A 26,178-nucleotide genomic window follows, 5' to 3' on the forward strand; every position below is an offset into this window, starting at 1 on the left:
TGAAGGTCTCAGATCAGTGTGAGCACTGTTGTTCTCTTTTGGGGCAGCAATCACTCCTGTGCTGTGGGCAAGTGCAGATTCATGAGCACAAGGCTCCCTGTGAGCACAGGTTCTGTTGGAAGCCAAGGCTCATTTCCTTTTGAGATATGATGAAGCAATAGCTCTATCTGGGATGTTCTACTGAGACAATGAGCCAAGATCTGGATGTTCCTGCAGAACAGTCTTTGCTTACAGTCATCAGGAGCTCAAGGCTGATAAGGTCACCACCTTGGAAGCAATGAGACAGCCAGCTCTGTGGTTCACATTGTTTGAACATTTATTGCAATTCAGTGTCAAAAATGTTTTACAAAAATACTGTCTGCACAGAACAGCTATAAAAATCAGTTGAACATGCAAGGAAAGAGGAAAAAAGTGTGCAAATTTATAATGGAAGGATTTTAACCACACAATAATATTAAAAAGAAGTCTTATATAAGGGATGCCTTTCATTTAATATCATCTCTAGTTACAACTTCAAGGAAAAATAAAATAGGACACACGCTCTCTTCTATATGTAATTATAATTACTATAGATTAGTTCCTAAATATGAGCATATTTTCTATTTCAAATTAAAATGTTTTCTTGGTAGCTGACATGTCAGCATTCTGTGCAGCACAGGATGGCTAAGGAAAGGCAAATTCCATCCTGAGCTGCCCTCCCAGGAGGAGAAGCAGCAACACTTGGTCAATAAAGAAGGAATTTCTCTGGTGTCAAGAGTATCTATATACTTGAGACTGCATGTGTCAAGGACAAGATGGATTTCTTCTCCTAGGGCCAGATCCTGCAAAGCTGATTTGCTACGAACAGAATCACTGGAGGAAGACACTGGATAGAAATTAGGTGCTGGTAAAGACTCAGAGCCCAGCAGCCACAGACTGAGAGCTGTGTGAATGGCTGACCATGGCTTCAGAGCTGAGAAAGCAGCACAAGCAGAACACCAGAGTCCCAAACCTTGAAGGAGGGAGTGAGTCTATACCAGCCTGATCAGCCATCAGCTCCACAGGGCCTGTGCTTGTGCAAACAGGCCAGCTACAAAGAGGGCATTTTAATTTAAAGCTATGTCTTTTTGGCAAGGTGTTGATCTACAGGGAAGATGTGCAACACGTTTGTAAGACAACCACAGAGGACAACGCTGGTTTGCTGTACCGAGCAGGAGATCAGTGTGAAATGCACATCTGATTTGTTTGCTACACAATGGGATTGGAAATGTTCCTGCTCTAAATGAAATTCTAGCAACTAAGAGCCAAGGAATTTTCTGGGCAGGAAAAGCTGGTTTAGTACCTGTGTATGTTCTAGAAGGTGACAGCTTCCCAAAAGTAATTGAAGTCAAGCAGAAATGGGAATACAAACAGTTTAAAACCTAGGCAAAGAAAAATATAAAATATATTCCCATATACAGAAAGTGGCAGGGTGCAATTAAATGTTTACATACAAAGCAATGTCTTCAGAGCAATACACATTTTCCTAATCACTTTACATAATTAAGGATCTAGCAATTCCCACAGTTAAAAAAAAGAAACCCATTAAACATAAGAGGAGGTACACACACTTTATGATCAAACTTCAGCATACCATAGTTAATATAAATGGCTTAAGGTATGTACAGCTGAAATCGTGCCTCTTGAAATGGCCACCACATCAAAAAAACTGGCCTCTTCTAGAAAGCCGAAACAGAGATCTCCAGGATCTCTCCCTTCCTAAGCCTTCTCCCTTGCATGGATCTATTTTTCCTCTTCACAGTACCATGTTCTATGCTGTTGCACTAGTTAATACATCCTCTAAAGACAGTGAGATTTCCCTGGATAGGCTGGCAAGAGAAAACCCCAAAGAGAGGAAAAACTCTCCTTTCCTGGTATAAGAACTGATGCATATCTATGGAAATGCATCTACTAACTGGAAGGTGAAACATCCTTTGAAAAGAACATTCCATTTCCACAATACAAGCAAAAGTCTGCTTTCCCCTTCACAACAGCTTTGCCACAATTGTCTTAAAATAAAGAGGTCCTTTTTGCCTGAGAGCAGCCTTAAACCATCCCACCTGGAAGCCCCTGATGTCACTGTCAGTTTTGTTACTCTGCCATCCTCAGCCAAGCAGATGCCTTTACACCCCTAAAATACTGATTGCTTTGTTTGTAAATGAGTAAGGTATTTGGATGCAACAGCATTTTGTTTTAAATACAAACCAAGAGTATTGAATTTACTGCAACATCTCCCTGTACCAGCCACTCAAGAAACAATGGGTCCCCAAAGAGATCATGGCCATCTTTAACAATTGCTGCAGCAGGAGTGTAATGACTGAAGCAGTAACTGAGGCTTATTCTGTTTCTTTTTGTTTTGTACAGTAGTCTCTTGGTTTGCTGCTAGTTTAGACACTGACAGCAATATCCCAAGACCTCACACAAGGAACAGACAAGTGTCTGTGTATAACAAATCATCTTCAGCACTTCAACCCTTACAGTGCTAAGAAATAAAATACACAGTAATGAAGTAAGTTTTATAAATAGGAACCTCAGTTACACATTAAATCTGTTGTCAGTATGACCCATGGTCTCTGGGTTGATAGAAGCAATGGCTGGAGCCAAGACATTCCCAAATCTGAGCTCAACATTGAGAATTTCCATCTTCTTACGCAAGGAATGCAGTAGGCCAGATTCAAATCTGAGTTTAAATTCACTCAGTGTCACAATCTCACAGAGGGTAAGTGCTAAGCACAGATGCAGAGTAGGCAGAGTGCTGCAGCATTTCATACCAAAATACAGCAATGTTGCCTCCCCATCACAACAGGTTGGCTCACCATGAGTGGCAGAGGCAAAGCTACAAAACAAACCAACCCCAAGTCAGAGCTGGAAACAAAAGATGCCAAGGGGACAGGTCTGCTCACTGCTGGAAAAAGGAGATACAGGACTCTCCAAACTCAGTGGCAATGCTTCACTCACTTCACTTGCAAGTTTCATTCTTAATGTCCTCACTCACGAAGCCAGATTTCAGCCTTGTCTACCCGCTGCCATCAACGCAGGAAGGAAAACAGAAACTGGCCTCCTTTACTCACAAACACCCCCAAACAAGCACACGTGTATTTTTCCAAGGTAGCAGTTTTTAAATCACTTTCAGTTGACAAGAGTATGATCAGGAGGCTTATGCTTTCCACCAGCAGACAAACTGATGAATGGGGCATCAACACCAAGATAAAGCTTGTTATCCTGCATGTGTCTTCCCCTCATCTCTGGAGAGTGACAAGCTCTGGGCCATGGCTAAGGGTGGTGCAGGCTCACAGAATTCTCTGGAAGAGCAAAAACTCAGGATTTGCTGTTAGGTGGCTGAAGAAGGGCAGTTCTTGTCAGCATTTTCCATGTTTTCTTCCCCTCTTCCCACTGATCCATCTAGAGGCAGCTTTTTTCCCTTTTCGCATCTCTTCCAAGAATATGCAAAGTGATTTAGTTTGCAAAAATGTAAATATTGTCATTTAAAAATACAAACAGCTGCAGAAAAAGTGTTCAAAGTCAGTTATAAAAATGTAAAAAAAGGAACAGCATATTTAACAATAATTAACTCAAGTAGTTCTTCCTGAATTGTCCTGAGTACTCCTTTTCCTCAAAATTTTTGTACACAATCACACACAACCCACTAAATATTTACCCTTACAAGGTATCCTGCTTACATCATACACAGAGAAAGTGCTATACAGGAAATCTACCAGCAAACAGCAAAAACTTTCCACTGCAGGTTTTCACATTGCTATATATGAGCTGGATTCTTCAAGCTCCACTGTAGAGAAAAGTGAAGCATTGCATGTAACAGAGGAGACAGTGAGCCACATCACAGCCATGGTGAAGTGGCCACTTACTTTGTAGGACTGAAAATTTAGCTCTGGGTTAGGGTCGGAAGATCCCATAAAGCAGCTCAGCACTGGAAGCAGAAAGGACTAGGGTCCTTGGATCTTTGCCCATGGAGAAAGAACCAAAGATGTTGGAAATTCCTTGTGCACCCAAGCCCTGGCTGCTAAATACTAATCACTCCCTAAGCTCCAGAGCTCTGAAACTACATATTTGCTGCCAGTCTTCCAATGAATAAAAACCGCATCATTTAATGAGATTCAAGGGCCCAGTTCTCCCTATATGTTACCAGCTCCAAGGTGACTGAATTCACTTGAAAGCAGTGGGAATACAGAGCAGTGCATATGTTGGAAAACATGGGCTTGAAAAAAACAGATTCTAACATCACTTAGGATTTCAACTAGTGCAATTAACCTAATGAAGCAGATAAGAATTTACCTTGTGAGATTAAATCCAGTCCTTTGTTTCCCTATCATAGAACTTCCTCCCTTATAGATAATACTCATCCTTTAGTCTTTTCACATTTGCATGGTCTTTCATAAAACCAACAAATTAAAAGAGGATGGAGTAGATTCTTAGGTATTCATATGGTGCCTATCATCTAGGCATTCAAGCACTGAGTGGAGCAAGAAAACTAATGTAAAGAGGTAAGCATTAATACAAGAAAAGATGCTTACTATCACAAACATTTCCCTTTAAATCATTGTACAAAATACAAAAGTTCACATTGTACACTGGATTTTGTTTGAAAGGTACTCAATCTACTGGAGGTAGAAAGTGGTATGTTGCGATTCTGTCTCGCAAGTAGGCTAATTTCTATCCTAAGTATTTCAGAATGTGTCCTTCTAAAAGCACTGAAGTATTATTAAACTTGTCACAGGGATATTTTTCATAAATATTTCTAAAATGTCATACTTATAAATATGTATGCTAAATAAAACCAGATGGAGGAACAGTTCAACAGTCCTAGCCTCATATTGCTTTCTCTCTATTAGAAACAAACCAGAAGAGTTCTCAAATGGATGCGGGGCAAATTCATTTTTAACTTCTAAAAACAAAAAATGAAGGCCTTTTTGCCCTGTATCTTGTACTCTGATGATAAAAAAGGGACTCTGTGCAACATGCTGTATTTATACACCAGTCCTATGGAAGTCTGTATTCCTTAAGTGCTGCATGTCAGTGAGCAACTGCACTTTCTTCTCCGAGATCCTCTTGTTCCTTGACTCAGGAGCTTCAAACAAACATGAATATTTACACTATTTACAAATGGAGTGTCCAAGCTCTGTGACAAAGCGTCCTGTAGGAATTGCATAAGCTGCACAGACCCAAGTTCAGAACCTGAACAAGTTGATAAACTCTTGTGGTGAAAGAGAGGTGGAGCAAGTCTCTGGGTTGTTGGCTGTGCAGGGGTGATCAGTACCCTGGGAAAGGAGAAAACAATTCTATTTAGAGAGGCTGCAGAAAAGTTGCCAAAGCATCAGCCAACTTAGCACTGCCCCTCTGCCAGACATCCCGTGTGCAAATAGGTAGAGCAGAGCCCAGAATAATAGACAGCTCAGAAGCAGGCTTAATATCTTAGGGGCAAGTCATCAAAAAAAGAAGCAGCAAGGATCCAATTAATTCTGTTCCCCTCTTCTGAGGGAATAGAGGCTAGAGCCTACCATCAACTATTGGAGTTTAACTCCAGAGACATGCCTTGCATATCACCACAATGGTCAGCAGATTTTTGTCCTGAGCTGTTTTGCAGCCATCCGCTTTCTTTCCAGCTAATCCTGTTGCCAAGATCTCCACTTGCATATGATGGGTAGAGGAAGCTACTGGCAGTGCTAAAATGATTTCTTGTAGGCAGCCCTAAAACATGCCCATCTTCCAACCCTCTGGCCTCAATGGACAGTGCTCATATTCAAGATAAAGTTGGGATCTCTGAAGCACAGAGAAGAAAGGGTCTTAATAGCTGAGGGAGAATTAAGATGTAGGAATTCACTAGGCTATGCAGGCAAATGAACTGCAACCCTAAGCCAGCTGCAGTCAGAGGAAGCACTGGATGCCCCATGGCTCCTGCCCCAATCAAGTCTGTCCCACCAGCACCTCATACCTTCCAGGAAAGGATGTGGCAGTGCCTGCACAGTTGCAGTGTGTCACCATACTGCTCCTTCCGTGGGTAACACCTTATGAGCTTGAAGTACATCTTCTTCCAATCCAGCTGTCCTTTGTCAGATAAGATCAGACGTTTGCGAATCTTAAAGAAAAGATACACACAATTACAGCAGGTCAAAAAACTGAGTTGTTCTGTTCAGCTCATGATGTTCTCTCCCTCACATGTCAACCTTGCCAGTGCAGTAACAGTTCCATTGCAACACTGAGAAAGCTCTTATTTTGAAGACTTCTCAGCTTCTTTGAGCTAAGAAGCTCTTATTTTCTACTTATAGCTGAAAAAGCTATAAGCATTTTCCTGATGGGAACAGCCTCACTCAATACCATTATGACAGTCTATTCCCACTTCATCAACTTCACTGTAGGAAGCCAGAAACCCTGGGAGCTATCTCATACTACTTTGACCACCATTTCTGGTGGGCAGCACAGCAGCTAGACTTGCATTTAACAGCTGTAAGAGTTGAGATATTTTTCTCTAAGAGTCAGTTATTTATCATGTTGGCTTGGGAGATACCCATTTCTTTTAGGGTTTATTAGTTGCAGAGATTGGATTTGAATTTACTTAATAAAAGAAATAACTCCTCCAGTGTTACTTCCAAAGTCAGATTCAGAGTGAGTAAATAAAACCAAGTCAGCAGAGAAATCTGGTACACCCCATACATTCACCCATAAATAGAGAGTGATTTTTGTTTGTTTACTTTTAAGTTTAGATGATCCTAGATGACTACCAGCCTGCCAGAGACGTTTACACAGGTACCAAGTGGGCAGCAGCAGGGCTGTTTTCCACATATCATCCTATCGCTCACAGAACAACTCAGAGGGGATTTCTTGCTCTAAAGGGCAAGGAAGTACAGCTCATGGACCACATCCACAGAGATTCTCTGCAAGGGTGTCAGTCCCTGGGAGATCAGAGTGATTGCTGGAGCTCGCCTGCACGTTTTCCCTGCACACGTGGGGCAAGGAGCAACTGTAAGTCATGCAGTTGTTCCCACCTGGATTAGGATTGAAATTCAGTGTATGATTAATTCCTCCAGCTCCTATTTCAGGAATCATTGCTGTGGCATGTAAAACCCTCTACATAAATCATCTTCACAGCCATTCTCATGCCAGCCTATATTATCAGCTTGCTGCACAGTCCTCAGATCCAAGAGACAGCCAAGCAAGAGAACAGGCAGGGCAGAAACTCTTCCTGGGGGGGATACACCAAGAACCGATAGCAATTTGCACCTCTCCTCGTACCTGTCTGTCCGTGAAGTGGTACTGGCACAGTTTTTTCCACAGCAGCCTGTCTTCACTGAGCACTTGGAGGTCAGGAGCCACCTGACCCAGGCTAACCAGGTCCCTCCCATCACTCAGTCGCTGCATGATGTTCAATTGTAAACACAATGGCAGGTCGGTGAGAGTGGTTCCTTTAAAGGCAGGCTGGAAGAGACAGACAGAACTGAGCTCCCAGGAAGCTGAAAACCTCAGAAATCCTAGCTTACAGCATAGCTACTGCTTTTTTAAAACTTCTCCACACGGAGAACAAAGCAGCAGTTCCATCTTCTAAATAAAGGAGACATTTTACACGGAAATATTTGACCTTCTGCCCCACAACTGTTTGAGATAACCTCAAGGAAGACGACATGTATCTGTAGTACAATAATTAGGAGAGTTGCAGTCCAAGCCTCCTTCTCTCCTTTTTGTCCACCCCACATCCATAGTTGTGAGACACTGCTCCCTGAAGTATCACCATCAGCTTTCACTACAGCAGTACACTAGCTGTATCATGGTATCAGCTATTGTCCATCTAGGTCTCTCCACCACAAGGCACATGGGCATTACTTCTCAAGTTCAGCTGTGGTTAAACACACTGCTGGGAATCTCATGCTCTTCTGACATGTGTTTTAGCTTATATCATCACAGGATCTTGCTGCAACCACAGTAGTGGCTGGTGAGTACTCACAGCATGGGTTCCCAGGTCACTGCTGGCAGGGCTAGCTTTTCCTCTGGGACACTTGAAGGACCTGCCCCTTTCCCACAGGCTGCAGCCTGGTTTTCCAGGCTCTTAAGCCACACAATAGTAGATCCTAACCTAAAGAGACAAAAGTCACACCCATCCACCTTTGCTTAGCCTCCACAGGGTTCCAGGATTGTTTTGTAAGTCCACCTGGGGTACAGATCCAGGACAAATTGACCACATTAGATCTGCATGTCCTGCACTCAGGGGAAATCCAAGCTATACACAGGAGCAAGGCATCAGCAAGTCCACAACCCGGGCACCAGCTGCAGCTTCAAAACCAGCCCCAGCCTTATTAAGGCAAACAGCAGTTTCTAGGATTGGGCTCCAACAAAGAAACAATGTTAGACAGATGTGCCAAGTTCATCCTTTACCCTGCACAGAGATCCTGCTATTTTAAGTCACAGAGTCACAGCACCCGCCTCATCTTTGGCAGAGCTATTAACTGTTTCAAACAAGCAGCACACAGCCCACCAGCGGCAGGGAAACACTGCAGGAGGCTGCTTTTAATCATGTGGTCCCATCTCCAGCCATCCCACGGCATGGGAGACTCCAGAGGAACAGTAAGTACCTCCGCACAGCAGCAGCTCCTACCTTCCCTCAGCACCTCTGTGCCAGCCTGCCCAGACCAGCAACACTGCCCAGTACCTGCAAGGACCTAAGCTTCTCAACCAAAACACCCATTTCTGCCTCCCCACCCACCAGGCAGACCTGACACAATCACTCCAGGAGGAGTGAACTGTCTCTACAGTGTCCAGAGGACAGTCCTTTCCATAACAGCCTGGGGTATTTTTGGGGGTAGGACAAATGCACTGGATCCCGGGATCATGTCCCACTGCTCTTCCTTGCCAGGCTGTATTTCTCATTCTTCTGAACTATATCTACATACAAGCTTTGCTAGGACACAACAGGCAAGAGTAAGCTCAGAGACTCTTGGGTAAAAAGAAAAGTCCCAAACAAAGCTCACACTTGTATCTCTTTCTGAAAAAAAAAAACTTGTGTGACTCAAATCCTTACAGGTTTTCTGAATCAGGCCAAAAGCTTATCTGCGACTAGTATTCCCCTCAGTATTCTTTTCCAGAACTTCTCATACAGTATTTTTTTTTTTTTTTTTTTTTTTTTTTTTTTGCAGAAAGAACACAGATTAGACCAGAACAGATCAGTAAGCTGTCATTTTCTGGACAAAAGTTTCTTTTTTTAAAAGCAGCTATAGCACATACAACACTTTTCAAGGTTGGTTTTTTGTTTTCTGGAGTTTTTGAAAATTATTTAGGTCTTGGGTGTTGCAAGACATTTCCCCCTTTAGAAACGCCACAAGTTCACTGCACCATAAGTAACTGGCTGCACAGAGCTGAGCTTCTTCCTTTCTCTGAATTCATCTGGTTTTCTTCCAACTTGAACTGAAGTTATCTTCAGTGGTATGAATTTTTTTGCATGCTCTACATGTATTTTATTTACTTTAGAAAGAGTGTCTGCAAACCTACACAAGTATGTATAAAAGGCAGTTCCTTTCACAAACGACGTTTTGATGCACTTTTAACTGAATAGGAAGAGTTCTTCAAGACAAGAACACCAACACAGATATCAGCATGGGGGAAAGCTTTAGCATTTCAGTGGAGTAAGTATCCATTTGAGTTAGAAAAAAAACGTGTATATATAGTACTGGGCAACTAATCGTTGGTATCCCCACTTGAGCAGAGGGATTTGACCAGATGACCTCCAGATGTCTAGTCCAACATCAAAACCTGCTGTGATTGTGTGAAATGGAACAAGTTCAGACTTGATTCCCATGTAAAGCCAGTTTAGAAATTTATTATCTAACACATCCTTCCCATCTCTACAGATGCTGTTGAAAAAAACAGATGTTGCACAAGCAGGACTCATCCAGCTGGAACAGGTAGCTCCAGACTACTGGAACAATCATGGTATTCTCAGCCAGGAAGCATGAAGTTATGCATCTATTTGAAAATTTGCATTTAATTTACAGATTAAACAAATCTAAAAACCTCAGCTGTCTGGTAAAAAAAAGTTTTGAAGGCAATTGCTCAATTTGAGAAAGCCTGAGTTGACTTTTCACACTGAGGCCTGAAGAGGGGAAGATGGTTTTCTGTCCAGCACTGTTCAGACAGCACTTCACAGCCATTATGGAGTCTGTGACCAGTAACCTTAAGCATGATCCTAGGTTATGTATATTGAGTTTGAATTAAGGGAGTCAAGTAATGCTAGGAATGCATCCAATTATTTTGGCAACTCCAGGTCCTTCCAGTCTGTGCTTGCACTGGAAGTAGAGTGGGAAGCAGTCTGCCAAATGAGAGCCGTTAACAAAAAAACGTTTCATGATGGAGACCATATTTTTAGCTTTTAGAATTTGTGCTTACCCTGGTGATCTGAATGTTGTTCAGTTGCTGCTGCCAGTGAAGAATGCTCTCCATCCTGTGCACCCACATGTTGATGTTTCCGACCAGGACAGATTTGCCAACCCGCTGGACTAATGTGCAGAGGGATGTGTAGAGGGTCTGCAGCAATTCCCTTATTAGCCTGATGTTCTGCTGATCTTCAAGGACTTTGGAAGAACAGGAAAGATTAAAAGTGGGAATTGCCAAATCCTTCTCTGAATCTACATGTTTGTCAGGCAAGTTATTTGCTGTAACTTCACAGGCCAAGAGAGCCAGCCTGTGCTTTTCTTTGTAGAGGAAAGCACTTAAACATTAGCCAGTCACAGCAGGTTAGACAGCAGATGGAAACAGAGCCTCCCAAGATAAGCAGATCAGACCTGCCACACTTCCCATTTCCAGCCACTGGCAACCTGCCAGTTTTCCCCTCTGATACGGTGCAAGAAGTTATCTGTGTGCACCTCTTCCCCATCTAATGCACATTTCCCATTATGCATAATAACAGGCTGCTGGCAATGCCCAGGCTTCAGGGACAGCTGAACAGCCATGAGGGAAGTGCCACATCTCAACCACAATTCATTTCCCTGAGCAGGTGAAGACACCCCTCCAGAGCAGTGGGAGCAGCAGGTACAGCACAATGCCAACAAGGCGGCAGCAGGGACTGCAGATATGCCAGGCTGAGGGCAGGAGCAGCCACATCTTCTGCAGTCAGAAATAGAACTCAGTAGGATGCAGAAGGGGTGGTAGTGAGCAAAGCTGGGAAGGGAAGAGTCACCTCTCAGATACCTACTAGACTACAGAAATTTTTTCCCCTCCCCCCAAGTCCTTCATTGAGGGAAAAGAAAGCAGAACTGCACTCAGAAATAAACAGTGGAGCCCCTCTTCACCCATTTTACATTGCCTGACTATTGTTAAGAATGTGGTTCACCAAAGTACATCAGATTAAGTCAGACTCCCCCTCACCATTTCCATTTCTTACCTTTCTGAACCACTTTTTCCAAAATGTTCATGTAGTTTTTCTGGGCAATGCCACTCAGTGACGTCAGCTGAGACTTTGCTATCAGCTCCAACAGCTGTGGATAAAAATAGAAGTTGCAAGCCTTAGAGCACAGAGATACCTTTCTAATCTTGACTCTAGTCACATGACACAGCAAAACAGTCCAGAGACTTGTTTGCTGCTTGAAAATAAAAAGCAGACAGAACAACAGAGCAAAGTAATACAAAAGGGAAGGAGAGCAGAGGCCAAATAATTACACTCACATCAAAAGAGGGGGGGGGGGGGGGGAAGGTCTTTTAATTATCTTCAGTGTGGGGGGAGAGGGAACTTGATTTCATGGTTCAGAGATACAGAGAAACCACAGTGGTGCTTGGCCTGACAGCCACTATTCACACCAAGGGAACAGTGAACGGCCAGCATCACCATCCTGCACTGGGGCATAAACAAGCAGTGTCATAAGGGAACACGAGCAAATGCCTGTTTGGATGGGGATGTTATTGACAGACCATTAATGAGACTCAGACTCCACAATTTACGTCAGCTCCTGGGTTGCATGGGTTTTGTCAGAGCACTGTTGCCACGACAGAAAGGTTAAGTACTGTAGGAAGAACAAAAATCCTCCCCACAATAAACCCCTTCCCTCCCAAACTTTCCTTCCCTGTTCAGCTTTAACAACTATAACAACAAACCACCTTTCCCTGTCTGCCCTGTTTACTTGTTAACCTCCCCTAATGAACATCTTGCTTTTGCTTTCAATTAGAATTTACTTCCCATCATTGACCTCCTGACTCTTGAGCAAGCTGAGCAATGAATTTGGGCTGCAGTTGTTAAAGGAAGCATTTCCCACAGGGAAAGATGCTCTCTTCCCCATCTCTGTGCCACAAGAACAGCTGGGGAAGTTTCCTATGGAACATACAGCCTGTGATGTTACAAACCTTTCTCCCATCCCCCAGCATTATATAAATGCACAGACTGCCCACGTGTCAGTCCATTTGTTTGGATGTACACAGACTTCTGTTTTAATTTAGAAAGGAAAGGAAAAACCTTTTATGCTACAAATCAATCAACACATTGCCACATGACCAGCTTATTATCCTTTATCATCTGCAGCTCCAGTATCCCATTGCTGGCACCACAGAGAATCCAGAGAAGGTGCAACTACTTGTGTCAAGTAACTAAGATTGCTTTTGACTAGACTTGATAAGTCATGAGCTGAACTGCTTGCCCTGCTATAAGAATGACAGGAATGTATCCAAAAAGTCACCGGCAGCTTGCCATGAAGCGGGAACTGAGGGAGAGGAATTACTGCAGCCTGCTCTGCTCATCTGGGGCACTGGCATGTGACTGCCACTTAGGAGCAGTGAAGTCGCCTCAAGAGACAATCTCTTCTTCTGTTTAATATCCAGGCCAACACCACCATCAGATGGCTTTGAGTTTACATTCTATTAATATCTTGCACCTCACATGACTAAAAAAAAACCCAAGATGAAAAAAGACCTGCACTAACTCCTGTCAAGGGCAGGCTGCTTGTTTTCTTGGCTTGTTTGGAGGAAACGGGAGATGCAGGAGAGTTGGGTAATATGTGGTGCACAAGTATCAGTGGATTTTCTGGCTATATCAGCTAAATGAGACCACAATAACTAAATACAAGGCAGCTTGCAAGATGTTTGAAAAGCTAATAAAATATTTTTTCTTCATTTTTTAAATACTAGATGAATAAGTAGGAAAAAACCCAACTAATGTCCCACAGTAGTTTGCAACACTCTGTTACCCTAAACTGTTTAGCCTTCAGACCTTTGATTATAGTGATCAATTTGCCAGACTCCATCTGTACACTGGCCACACATGCACCCAGATCAGCTTGTCTGTGCACAAACAACTGCTGTCTCCAGATTGCACTGTTCTGGAGCTGGCACAGAGACAGTTTCCTCCAGGCTGGGTGTTAGCAATATTGTGCCCATTACTAAAAACACCAAAATGCATGTAGCAGTAAGCATTATGTAATATAACACCAGAGGAGTTGGACACCAGGGTCATTCTTTTAGAAGAATGAGGATAAAAATCTCAGTTCCTTGAACACTAAATTGGTACAAAATTAATTTAGCCAAAGGAACAAATTAAAATTTGCCCTGTCTGTGTTTACCAAGGTTCAATCTATGTTCAGTGAACCAGCTTAGATATCATGTGTCACCTCCCTTCTCCTACAGCAATAAACACAGGATGAAATTCCATATGAAAACTATGTTGTGAATACTTCTAGGGCTACTCCACTCCCCAGGGACCCCACTGACTGAAACAACTAGCTAGCCCTCCAAAAGATTTTATTCTTCTGTGCTCATATAATACATAAAATCCAGGTAAGCAGTACAGTTCATTTGTGCCCACATGCTCCAGTGCATTAGGGATCTTTTAGCGTTTACAACTATGGTCTCAGTTAATGGATTGTTAAATTGGGGTCTATAGCAGTATAAAAAAAAATAAATGCTGCTACTTGCATAATACAGACTAAAGCAAACAGATGAATGTAGATTAATGCTGAGCAGGGTAAAAAGACAAGAGAGAGCTGCAAGCCTGTGTTACGATGTGGCTGCATTAAGTCCAGCCCACGCTCAACTGAGAGGGACAGATGGCAGGAGAGAGTGCACAGGGAAAGGTTAACAGCAATTTTAAAAGGTCTGCCTTTCAAATTCCAGCCAGTTTGAACTGGAGCTGGGAAGTCTACAACACCTCTAGAAAACAGAGCATTGGATCCAAATGCACTCTTCAAGCTCCTCAGAATTTGAGGAAGTTGACCTGGTAGCTCCACTAAAAAAATCCTTCCCTATTTTATTTTGCTATCTGAGGTTAGCCAAAACTATAGAGAAAAGGCAAGAGATGCAGTAGGCTATCCCAGAACCGACCCAGCACAGCAGTAACCTGTTCACTTCCCCTGAGTACAGTGGGGCTCCTGCTCAAATCCCCAGCCATCCATCTGGAGGAACAGTGCAACAAAGTCTCTCAGCTTCAGCAGCAGAGCAGATTCTTCTCCTCCCATAAGCACAAGATAAAAAAAGTGAACAGAACACTGCCATGTGGCAGGGAACCAGGGCCCCTGTTTCAGGGCCATGAAAACACTCCCGTGCACCCATGATTACTGTGTGCAGCATTGCTTAGACCTGCTACAGCCAGATGGCACTTTGGCCACAGTCTTGGTTCAACCCAGGGGTGTGCAGGCAATCCACACTTCAAATAACCACTGCTGGGGTTTCCAGCACAAAGAGCCAAAAAATCCTTAGCAGTCCTGCTGTGCTGAGCAAGACAGTACAACCTTGACTCAAAAAGGGAAATGCTCTGTAGTGATTAAAATCACAAGTCTCAAACTACTGAAGTATAAATTTCCCACTGAATACCTCAAGCCAACTATATGAAAGCTGGACTGCACTGTGTGGGGATCCATAAGTTCCTGGTGACCCGGGATGTAACTCTTCACATCTGGACTGCTTGCAAGAAATGAACAATTCCTCCTCTAGCCCCACCTTGCTCTCACAGCCCTTCACTTTCGGTGGCTGAAATGTCACATTGTCTGTCAGCTGACAGGTGGAGCAAGGGCAAGGCGAGTTATAATGATTTACAGTGCAGGTGCTGACAGATCTCCATGAGACAGCAACCAGCTGATATTCTTTCAGGACAGCATAAATCCAGGATTCCTGGAGCTAACCTCTATTAAAACTTAAGAAGCAAATTTAAGAGACTACTTTAGAAGACTGCACACAAACTAGATCATGTTATTTTAGAAGAGTTGTACCCAGGCAGTTTAACATGACCTAAGCTTTTATGATCAGAAACAGCACCTTCCCTTGAGACTATACAGCCATCATACGAGAAACCCCTTTCTGAAGAAGCAGCCTGCAAAACCTGTCACTTGAACACAGTGTTCCTGAAGGAAATCCAACTTCTGGGCTGCACGCACCTTTGTCTCTGCTCCCATTAATTATGCTTACAGAATGCTTCCAGTCTTTTCATTAAATCTCCAAGACCAGAGAAACCAGGGCTGCTTCAGACCAACAACAGTTTGGGTCCTCTGGGTCAATCACACACTCCCTTATTAGCCCCAAAAAGGAAACACTCATTGTTCTGTAACATGTAAGCAGATGCAATAATTTGAAGGATCAGCAAGGACCAAGTCATGACACCAACACCTATAACTTGGCACTTCCAGAGCTGTACCAGCAGACAATCAAGATAAGATTGATATTAGAGGAAAATTTCTTCTGCTCCCCTTACACAGATTTACTGGCTCCAGATGATGGTATTTGCCCATAAAAAATACCTGCCAAACTTCTTGCAGCTCATACCTCCACCCCACTTGAAGGAGGTGCCCATTTCATCTGTGCACCATTAGAAAGCAAGCACTGAAGATACTTAAGGACTATTCACTTAATTTCAGAGAAATTCAGAAAGGTAAGTTCATGTTAAGCCTGAAAGCTCATTTTCCTACCAGCAAGTGATGCAGCTTATGTCTCTATAGGGCAAGCCTGGGTATAGCCAGCAGAACCTCAAACATGCAGCTGTTTCTCTCCTTTCTTGCCCTACAGACATCATCATATTCTTTCCCAGCCTCCATTTCCAAACTCCCCTCCTTCAAAAGCATTTGCTTGATGAATTAAATAGCATGACATTAGTATTAGGTACCCTGAGCAAGGAGTGGAACTAGAGAGAACAAAGAGAAGGAAGGCAGGGAAAAATGTTTTGCCTTCAATCAATAATTTCCATATGACAGATTGCCCATTCATGTGCTTTAGGAGGCCGGCAACTTGCAAAGGACCATAAACATAATCCACATCTAGGCAGAGCTTTTCACGAGTAAATCTGGCATATAAAGCATTTTATGAACTACTGTCCACTGGAGACTTGGCTGATACAAGCCTTTCATTTTAAGAAGACAATTTTACAGTTTGATCCATGGTACCAGGTTTAATATCTTCTTTAAACTGCCAAACCACAATTTTCAATTAGAAACCTTCATACTTCTCAGTAGTACTAGATCTGTAAAACTACTGGGGGAAAGCTACTCTTAAAAGCTCAGAAGAGATTATTTGTAGAAACAAGGACACATGTCAGCTTCCATAGCTTTCAAAACCGTTGTTTTGATAAAAACATCCCAAATGTAATATTCTTCTCTTTTTCTCATGTGCTCATGAGAAAAAGAGAGAAGGTCAGCCTGAGCTCCCCCACCAGACCACACTGACTTGACTGAAATTTAAGTTTGTTCTTAGTGGGACTTTTGTTGAACCATTGCAGTCCCATATGAGACATCTACCACATTGGGCCAAGCAGCAGAAGCCCATCATGTGGCACAGCATGACCTGAGGCTATGCTTAGCAGAGGTCTTTGGAGTTCTTCACTGTCATAAAAGTCTGCCAAAGGGATATCTGCAGCACTAAACAAGTTTTATTTTACATTCCTTCTTTATATTTGACTAAAGGGTTATGGCCTTGGCATGAACTGTTCCTTCTCCAGTAATCCCCCTGAAGATGACACGGCTGTGTGTGTATATATATATATCCAATATCAAGAAACACGGACTACCTCAACACTGGTGATCACTTCTGCACAGGCAGGAAAACAAGTTGTCCCAAGATCAACAGAGCTAGGACAGTCTGAGTTTACATGGCTTGGATCCTGCTTTGTCTCCCCCAGAATTCCCACTCCCTGCCACCACTCCTGTTGTGGGGCATCCAAGTGATTGCCCTTCCTACACAGCCAGTAGGTCATCATCCCCAGTGCCTGTACCCTTCCCCAGGTGACAGAAGTTCCCACCTAGACAACCTAGGTGAAGCTGCTCAGATCATTTCTTCCTTAGACACTTTTCATGACACTTGACTCAAAGGGAAAGCAATACCACTGCTGCTTGCTCCAGAACCTCACACCTGAACAGCTGTTGTCTCACCAGTGATCAGCTGCTCACAAGGCAGGAAGAGGAACTGTTCACAAACAGTCTCAAGTTAATAACTTTTTTTTAAACCTTACTGAAGTCCAAATCTTGCTAAGCATTCTGAAACTCAAGATCAATTTGCAGATAAACATACAAGTATCCACAGCCCTCAGAACAGTAGGTCCCCCAAACACTACCATCTCCTTGGCCATGCCAAGCCCTGACCTATTATGCAAAGCCAGAGCATGGGAAGCTTGAAGCTGATGACTCCTCCTTTATTAACTAATGTTATCAGGACTAAACAAATGTCTCACCCACTGAAACCATTGCCAGTCACAAAGGATTAAGAGCAATGTGATCCTTAACAGAGAAGACAAGATCAGTGCCACCAAGAGGTTCAGCCCATCCCCTCATTCCCAAAATGCTCAGCTCCCCTGAGTCTCTCCTGTATCACCTCAACAGAGACAAAGCTCCACAGACCTCAGACTGGAGCCTCTGGAGCAAAGAGGTCTCCAGTGCCCTGTGGCATCTGCAGAGCCCATGATCTTTTTCAGAAGCTGAACTGAAAACTCAGGAATTAAAAGCCAGGCTTTCAGGATTTCAAATGTGAATGACAATTGAAAAGTAGTAGGAATGCTAGGCTACAGACAGCTCATCTTCCACATTATCACCATTTTCCTCTCTTTCCATTTTAATAAGCTGAAGACAAGATTTGGGCATCTATCCACTCACAAAACTTCCATTAATTACTTCACGCAGAAAAGCCTAACACACCCACTTGCATGTTTAGACATCTCTTCTTTGCCAGTGCTTCCCATTACCCAACTGGTGCTCAGTTCAGAGCCCCCACCACCATCACATCAAAATGAACCCTGGATTTTTACTCACCCTCACAACGTAGTTGAATCGCCTGGAATCCAGGATAGCACTGGAGAAGTCAAGCCGGTTGAAGGCTTCTCCCAAGGTGCAGTAACCATGGCGCTGAGAAGAAAAAACTCTGGGTCATGTTTTGGCAGACTTGAGTAGCACCAGATAGACCTGACCCAGAGCAACTCCATTTAGCAAGCTGATGGGTACAAACCATGGCAGCAGCTCATACCAGAGGAGGCAGGCCTGGCTCCTGCTGAGCTGCACTTACTGACATCAAGAGTGGGCATGGCCCAGTGTAGGTTATGGTAGTTTCCCAAGAGAGACCCATGCTCTGCTCGTGACCCATGAATTTCCATGTGAGAATAAGCCACACATTCCTGGGGGTCAATATACAGTGTGAGTTCAGAGCAGTCTCCTACAGCCACTTCTCTCCGTGAGTGCAAGCAAGCCATTGTGATAAATTCCAATGATTTTCCACGTTAGGACTGTACTGGGTGAAAGCCAAGAACAGTATTATGGCTTGGCCTGCAAATGGCTGGGTTTTTTTTAAATGAGGGAAGCAAACAAGTCATATTTTAAACACATGTACAAAGCCTTGTACATCAAGCCCTGGATCCCTGATAGGGGCTTAAAATCATTACTGAAATTCCAGCCACAAGCCAGATCTTCCACTTATCTCTTAAGAGCTTCTGCTGATTTATATCAGCACAGGATCTTCCACTGCTTGTAAAAATCAGTAGAAAAGAGAACAAAGAACCTGTGAGGCACTCACCTCTTTTGTGCTTCCCTTGTGAACGTAGATCCACTTCTCCTGGTGGAAATCTGTTTGGACAAAGACATTTCACTCAGTTAATTTTCCACCTCAGAGAGCTGTATGTCTGTTCTGCTCATAACATTCACTTTTACTATAAATTATTTTGTTTACACCTCCACACTTGAAACCAAATCTAGCAACTTGCTGAGCTGCTTTGTTTCAATACAGCTTCATTTGAGACTGTAGCCCTAAGCCTCAAAAAAGGCTTCTGTTTCATTGACACAGCTCAAGACTGTAAATGTTTAATCTGCCAGCCACAGATATACCATAGCACCTCCTCTTCTTTGGTCCCAGACAGTAAACGTGGCTGACAGCCAGGTTTTGTTGTTATTGATTTTATTAACTATTTATTACCTTGGTTACAGGCTTGGGATTGTATGTCAAATTTGAAGTTGAGCAAAAATGTCATGAGACACCAGGCATGTAAGAGAGCTTTTAGCAGTGAGGTCAGGCTCAGAGCAGCATGCTTATGCTTGCAGCTAACTTGCTAAAAAAGAAAAAACTATGTGGGACCAAAATTTCCCTATTTCTAATTGCCCCTCCCTTCCCTCAGAATGGGAGTTGTCCCATCCATTTCCCAAAATAACTTCCCAATACCCAGCGCACACTGCTAACTCTGTTTGCAGAAGAGCCTGTACTATAAGCAGTTATGTCGCTCAGTCCTTCTCCCACTCCATTTTCACATGGGCTTTTGACCCTCCTTCCACCACACACTGGCAATTTAGGTGCTAGTATAAAAAAAAGTTCTTCTCCCCACCCTGCTGGACTCCTTTCCATAAAGAAAATATTGAACTCTTAGAGCAACCTGTAAATTAATGAACTCAAGCTATGGAATGTACTCCTGCCTGGTACTGCAAGCCCAAGGACAGACCCAGTCTCAGTTACAGGCATGCTGACCCTGCATCAAGCCCTTTTCTGTGGTAGGTCACAGCATTATCCAGCCAAAAACTGTCATGGTAACATTTGTTTGTTCAGAGAACTGAATACACTAAGGGGCCAACTTTTGGCAACAGTTTCCAAAATCCTGAGGGATGCACAATGAATTAATAGCAGTGTGGGAATTGTAACTCATTTCCTCTGGGTATGTTTACATTTGTAGCCTTCACATGTAACTCCACTACCTATCTTGCAATCAGCCCAATGCAGACCTTGCTGTCCCTGCAGGCTCCCCCGGGTGCTCTCCCAGGGCCCCATCTGAGACCCCGGCTGCTTGCTGGGCACACAGCGATTTCAAGCCTTCTATTGTTTTGAGTGAGCTGAAATCTTATTTCATTTTTCATGCACTCTGCACACAGAGATAGGATCAAAGCTTACATTCAGGCTTGTAGCCTCCAGTAATGTAGATTAGTGCTCAACATGCATATGGAAGGAAGAATAAATTTAGCTTGCTGTGCACAAGGAAGTCGACAGGGGGAAAATACTGGAACTGGTTCATTTGAATGTACCATAGGAAAAAACTACCCTCCTGACAAACAAATGACAAAAATCTGAACACAACAAGCACAACTCCTCAGAACAGGGATTACTAACAGAGGCATAAATCTTCATGTTAAACTGTATCCAAGTTCTCTCCTTAGGTCAAACATGGTTGCAAAGCCCTTCAAGACTCTAGAAGGCTCTTCATGCACTGTGCAAAAAACAGATATTTTATGCATTTTCCATTCCTCTGCAGCAACTTTTGTTTAAAAAGAAGCCCAAAAAGATGTCTTACATTGAGTCTTGGCTTTGTTATTCAGCAGATCTTTTTTTCTCTTCTTGGCAGCAACATCATAGTTTACACTGTTGAAGAGATTCTCTTTGTTGTGATCATCTTTTTTACAAAAGCTGTGAATGACACAAAGCAAGGATTCTGTTTATTTCTGCATTGTGTTGAACACTATGTTTCCTGCAAGGAGAAAAAACAGACAGGTTTAATTGTGGCCTCTAAAGCTGCCTTCTTGCAGGCTACCCCAAGAAGTAGCAGTTTTAGCATCCAGTGTTGGTATTTTTAAAGGAACCTCTGGTGCCTCAATTCTGGGCTAGCCAAGATACCCCTGATAGGAGTAAGAGATTACACAGTTCATGCTGGGACACTGCTGAGCAATGTTCTTTTCCACTCTTTAACCTATTTCTATCCTTAAGTAACACCATATCCTCCTGGTGAAGGTAGCAGTCTGACTGGCTCAGTGCAATCTGCTACAAAAAACATATTTAGGCATCCCTGAAGACACACTTATGTACTCAAAATATTTATTAACAAAAGAGTTCCCACAAAATACTATTTCAAGCTTACAGGAAAAGCTTAGTTGAGGTTCAGACTTATCTGATGTTTTTCCAGGCCCTGCACAAGTTAACAGCTAGGATCTCTTGTCCAAGACTGCCTATTGCCTGCTTCTGCTGGAGCTCTGCTGTAACTGTACCATTAGTGAAGGGAGCTATAATCCCTTATTTCCTTCAATGACAATGAAAGGCTAGCTATAAAGAGGCTGTGCATCAACATCCCCATATAGTGCAGACCTGTAAATCAGCAGATCCAAGCCACAACTCGAAACTAAGAAGCCCCTGGGCAGCTACAGCACTGCTGCAGAGATCCCCGGGGGTGGCAGGGCAGCACCACCGGGGCTCTAAGCAGAGGCCCAGCACACAGCCTGCTGCCCAGAGCTGCAGGGTGCCTCACAGGTGCCAAGGGGAAGACAGGCCACGCATCCAGGATAACAAATCAGAGCCACCCCCAGTGCTCTAGCAGCTTGCAAGGGAGGAAGCATGGCTGTTTACAGGCCTAAACCTGAGGAAGGGTCCCAGGCACCTCACTGCACCTCTCAGCTACTGTGGCTCACACAGCCCTGGAGCTATGGCAGATGCCAAAATACACTGCTGCTGCTTGCAGCCCGGGCAAGCTTCCTCAGACAGCCACGAGGAACCTTACACAGCCAGCAAGCTTCCTGTATATGCCATGTGTTTACACTGCTTAGTCTCAAACAGAACCCAAACACACCTCTGACAGCTATTCACCACAGTCTCCTGCAAAGGAATGAAACCAGTGGGACAAGACTTCTTGTTTCCTGTGTTCACTGGCTGTCTGCATGACCACACCACCAGCATACGCAAAAGTCAAGTGACCAGGTCAGAGTTTCAGCCCCAGGAGGGACACAGATCCCCTGTGGCACGATCCAGATGGATGTTCTGGTTTGGCACCTACACATGGCCCCAGAGGTAGAAGAAGCCTCTCCTGGTTTCAGAACACCATGACTCTCAGCTCCTCCTTCGTACTCCACCTCCCCCTTGCAGGGCATCTGAACTGCGGAGAAGGCACCAGAAGGGTGCAGAAGGGGAAGAGCAGCAGCACTGAAGGTGAACAGTAGTCACAGAAACAACAATGTGAGGAACCAGACACTTCAGTCAGCTGCAGCTTGCTCAGAACCACTAAACCTGAGAGCAGAACATCTCAACTGTTCATGTACCCCATCCATGCTGCTTCCTACTGGGGGTACCAAAACCTGACAACAGAATACGGCAACAAGGAAGAAGCTATTTTGGAATATCCAAGCCCATGTTTTATCATAGTTGCACAAAATCAATAGGGGGTCAAGTTAACACGCCCCATGCAGTGGCAGAATCTGAGCCCAAGAGCACAAGATGGATCTGCTTTAAATCTCACATGTCAACAGCACACGCTTGCCTGTTGACTTCCTACTGAATGACTTTGTAATCTGAAACCACCATAACAGCAGCAGTGGACGAGCTCCAGCATGGGAGGAAGATTATTACCCTGTTTATGTACTGCCAGGTTTCCACACAGTTCTCCATGTCATCTTGACAGGTTGAGCAGTTGGGCACCTGGACCTGGCACTGCAAGGACCTCAGCCTGGGGTCAATATGTCACCTCCTTGCTTTTATATGGGAAAAGGGATGCATAAACCCATGCTAAACTCAGTATTCCCAACACTACCATCAGCCAGACATTTTTCTACCTGTTTACAAATTACAAACCAAACCTAACCTAAACTTGATTTTTACTTGCAGCTTACATGAAAGAGAGCAGGAGATACCTGCTACATAAGCCTTCTTGCACGATAACATCTCAGGAGTGGCTCACAGCAAATCCCTTCTTACTCCAAGTCCCTTTGTCATGGGCATTCCTGACCCATCCCTAGGCCCGGTGGCAGCACTCCCAAACCGGGCAGCACACAGCTGAGAAGATGCAGCTCTGTGAGAAAAGTTTGGTTTTTACAGGAGCGATCTTGCCGGAGCCCAGGACACCCACGCACTGCAAAGCTTCCTGCCCGCTCCATCTTGGGGGTTTGTTGATGTTTTGCAGCCAGATTAGTCAAGCAGCACGTAAGGTACATTACTCATGGCCTGGGGAAGATTTATGGCCTCAGACACATCATCCTTCCCAGCCCAAGACCGGGAAGCCCCAAGTAAGGTTGTTTTTGGTGGGGGAGGGTGGGCAGCCACCTCCAGGGCCCCCAGGAGACGCTCGGCGATGCTCCCCGGGGGCACAGCGCTCTGGCCGCGGGGCACGTCAATGTTCCATCTTCTCCTCGGTTTTTCGCCACACTCCACAGCCGTAAGGACGGCCCGGTCGCCTGGGGAGGAACAGCCCCCACAGGGATGTGGGGACCCCGCCGGGGGCTGAGTGACCCCGTTCAGAGCTTCCTTTAGGGCCGGAGGGGCCGCCGAGCGCTTCCGCCGGCGGGGCCGGGGCCACCAGGCAGCGACCCCGCTCCGCCGACACCGGAGCGCCCCCGGGGCCACCAGGCAGCGACCCCGCTCCGCCGACACCGGAGCGCCCCCGGGGCCGCCAGGCAGCGACCCCGCTCCGCCGACACCGGAGCGCCCCCGGGGCCGGGCCCCGTCCGCCCCTCACAGCTCCGCCGCCCCCGCCCGGCACCGCGCCCCCTGCCGGCACCGCCCGCTACCTGCTGATGTCGCCCACGAAGCCGCCGCTCTTCTCGTCCAGGAAGCGCGTCCAGCCGTCGGCCGTCTTCACCCAGCTCTGGCCGGGGGAGCGCCAGTCCTGCCCCAGGAACGGCATGGCGACGGCACGGAGAGGGACCAACACCGGGACTGGGAGAGGCGACGGGAGCGGCGCGGGGCAGAGCCGGGCAGCACCCGGAGCGGCGGCTGGAGCAGTGCGGTGGCTGGAGCGGTGCGGTGGCCGCAGGCGCGCTCGGCGCTATTTATGTGGCGGCGGCGGGCGCGTGTTGCCGGAAGCGCGAGCAGGCCCCGCCCCCCCGCACGTGGCCGTGTTTATCGGGGCAAGCCCCGCCCGCGGGGTGGGGGGCGGGGCCAGCGGCGCTGCGCGTGCCCGGCTGAGCGCGCCCCTGAGCCCCGCGCGCGTGCCCGGCTGAGCGCGCCCCCGAGCCCCGCGCGCGTGCGCAGTATCGGGGCCGCGCGCGCCAGTGTTGAGTGTGGGGAGCTTTGAGTGCGGAATACAAAACAAACGTAAAAACAACGTTTTGTGCGTACCTCAGTGCCATATATGGCTCCCGGATTCGAGTTATGGGTAGAAAAGATATAAATATTTATGCAGGCGTGTTTTCATAGGTTTATAAATATGCTGTAGGTATTTACGTGTTGCAGTATTGTACCATATAATAGTGTATATTGATGTAATATATGTACTGCAAAGTTATCTTTATAGAAGCACAGGGAATGGAAATCCTGCTCTGCAAAGGGGGTTAAGCCAGGCAGATCCGTGTCACTGAAAATCCCGTCATCCTTTTAATGGGGGTCGCTCGCAGCTCTGCAGCACAGTTGGGTTCGACCTGCAGAAGCAGATAAAGAGAGAAGGATGTGCTAAGGAAGGCAGACAGGATTTGTCCTGTCTCTTTTAAAAGTCATCAATTTAGAACCTTGTGAAAACAAACAGAATAAATATAAAGTTACATATCGGTTCTATATAGAGAACACTATATAAAAATTATATTAGGGTATGTTTTCTAAATGTATGCTTTATATGTATTTATATTATACTTGTAATGGTTCATGTATATATAACATTTTATGTATCTGTTTTATATATTCATGTGGGCTTATATGTACTATGGTTTTACATTCAGTGCTATTTATTTTCATACTTTATAGATAAATATGTATGACTGAAAGCTATATAAATATATATGACAGTATTATATATGAAATATACATGCTGTTTACACATAGTTTATTTGGTGCATGTGCCAGCACTTTTTAGTAAAACTGTTATTTATTGAATGTTAAAAACACAGTGTTTTTTTGTATCCAAGCCCAGGCTGAGGGAGTACCTTCCCAGCTGAGGATGTGCTATGGCAGCCCCCGGCATGGCCTGGCCGGGGGGATAAGCTGCCCTAATCCCGTCCTGTTCCGTCTGTGCTGCCGCTGCCTTCGGCAACATCTGCTGCTCAAAGTGACAGTGTTACGTATTTACCCTCGAAAAAACCCCAGAAAAACCCTAATAAAAACAAGTCGTGGAGGTGTGGGGAGGGCTGCAGGTGCAGATGCAGCACTGCTGGGGCCGAGGGCAGCGAGTGGGAGCTCTGCAGGCAGCAGAACTCCCTGGGGCATCTCCTGCTGCTGGGAGCTTCACCCCAGGAGCGTTGGCTGCTCCAGCCACCCCATCTCCCCATCCTGCCGTGGCTCAGCTGTGTGGGTCTTAAAGAGGGTCAGTGGAGGAAGAGTGAAAACCCAGCAGCTAAAATCAGCCATGTCTGAAGGGTTCTTGCAGCCCCATGGTACAGAGAGTGTGAGGGCAGTGGTGAGCCACAGTGCATGTGGAAGTTAAAATCCAGATATGACAGTCCTGGGGCTGAGGTATCTTCCTTCTGCCCAGCTAATCCACTCCTACAGAGAAGTGGTCTCACCTTCTCTTTCAGGCAGTGCCATCTATTTCTTGAGCATCAGAAGATACTGTTTGAGCTGCAAGAGCACTTTGAGCTGCAAAATCATCTCCAGCTTTTTTCTTCTGCAATTTAAATGCCCTAAGCATCTTTCAACGGCATCTCTGCAGGTGACACCACCCTCCACACATCAGGAGACTCCAGAGGAGACCAGCTCTGCAACAGTGGAGATGTTTGGGGTGAGACCACCTCTTGAGTTCCTGAATATCCGTGGTCACCTGTCACCATGTCCTGCCCTGTGGAGTGGGTATGCTGGTTTTGGCTGGGGTAGAGTTAATTTGCCTCGTAGTAGCTGGTCTGGGGC

General features: G+C 45.1%; 1 protein-coding gene across 1 annotated transcript; it reads right to left on the reverse strand.

Annotated features, from left to right (window-relative positions):
• Positions 1-293: 293 nt before the first annotated feature.
• FBXO32 (F-box protein 32) lies at positions 294-24,272 on the reverse strand. Its single transcript, XM_030266649.4, has 9 exons — positions 23,916-24,272; positions 20,726-20,838; positions 18,973-19,022; positions 18,219-18,311; positions 11,399-11,492; positions 10,405-10,589; positions 7,267-7,449; positions 5,969-6,112; positions 294-5,294 (listed from the first exon to the last, which is right to left on the reverse strand). The coding sequence occupies exons 1-9, from the start codon at positions 24,029-24,031 to the stop codon at positions 5,205-5,207; spliced, it is 1,068 nt and encodes a 355-aa protein (XP_030122509.1). The 5' UTR covers positions 24,032-24,272; the 3' UTR covers positions 294-5,204.
• Positions 24,273-26,178: the final 1,906 nt, after the last annotated feature.

The sequence above is a fragment of the Taeniopygia guttata genome, chromosome 2 (genome assembly GCF_048771995.1).
Source record: "Taeniopygia guttata chromosome 2, bTaeGut7.mat, whole genome shotgun sequence".
NCBI classification, from domain to species: Eukaryota; Metazoa; Chordata; class Aves; order Passeriformes; family Estrildidae; genus Taeniopygia; species Taeniopygia guttata.

What these genes read in the sequence shown, in the direction of transcription:
- FBXO32 (XM_030266649.4), bottom strand. Translation starts at nt 24,031, where the DNA reads ATGCCGTTCCTGGGGCAGGACTGGCGCTCCCCCGGCCAGAGCTGGGTG. An exon ending in ACAACATTCAGATCACCAGG is followed by an intron (nt 7,450 to 10,404) that starts GTAAGCACAAAT and finishes TGTCTCTTCCAG; the next exon opens with CCTGCCTTTAAAGGAACCAC. An exon ending in GCCACATCCTTTCCTGGAAG is followed by an intron (nt 5,295 to 5,968) that starts GTATGAGGTGCT and finishes CTCCTTTCCCAG; the next exon opens with GGTACTGATCACCCCTGCAC.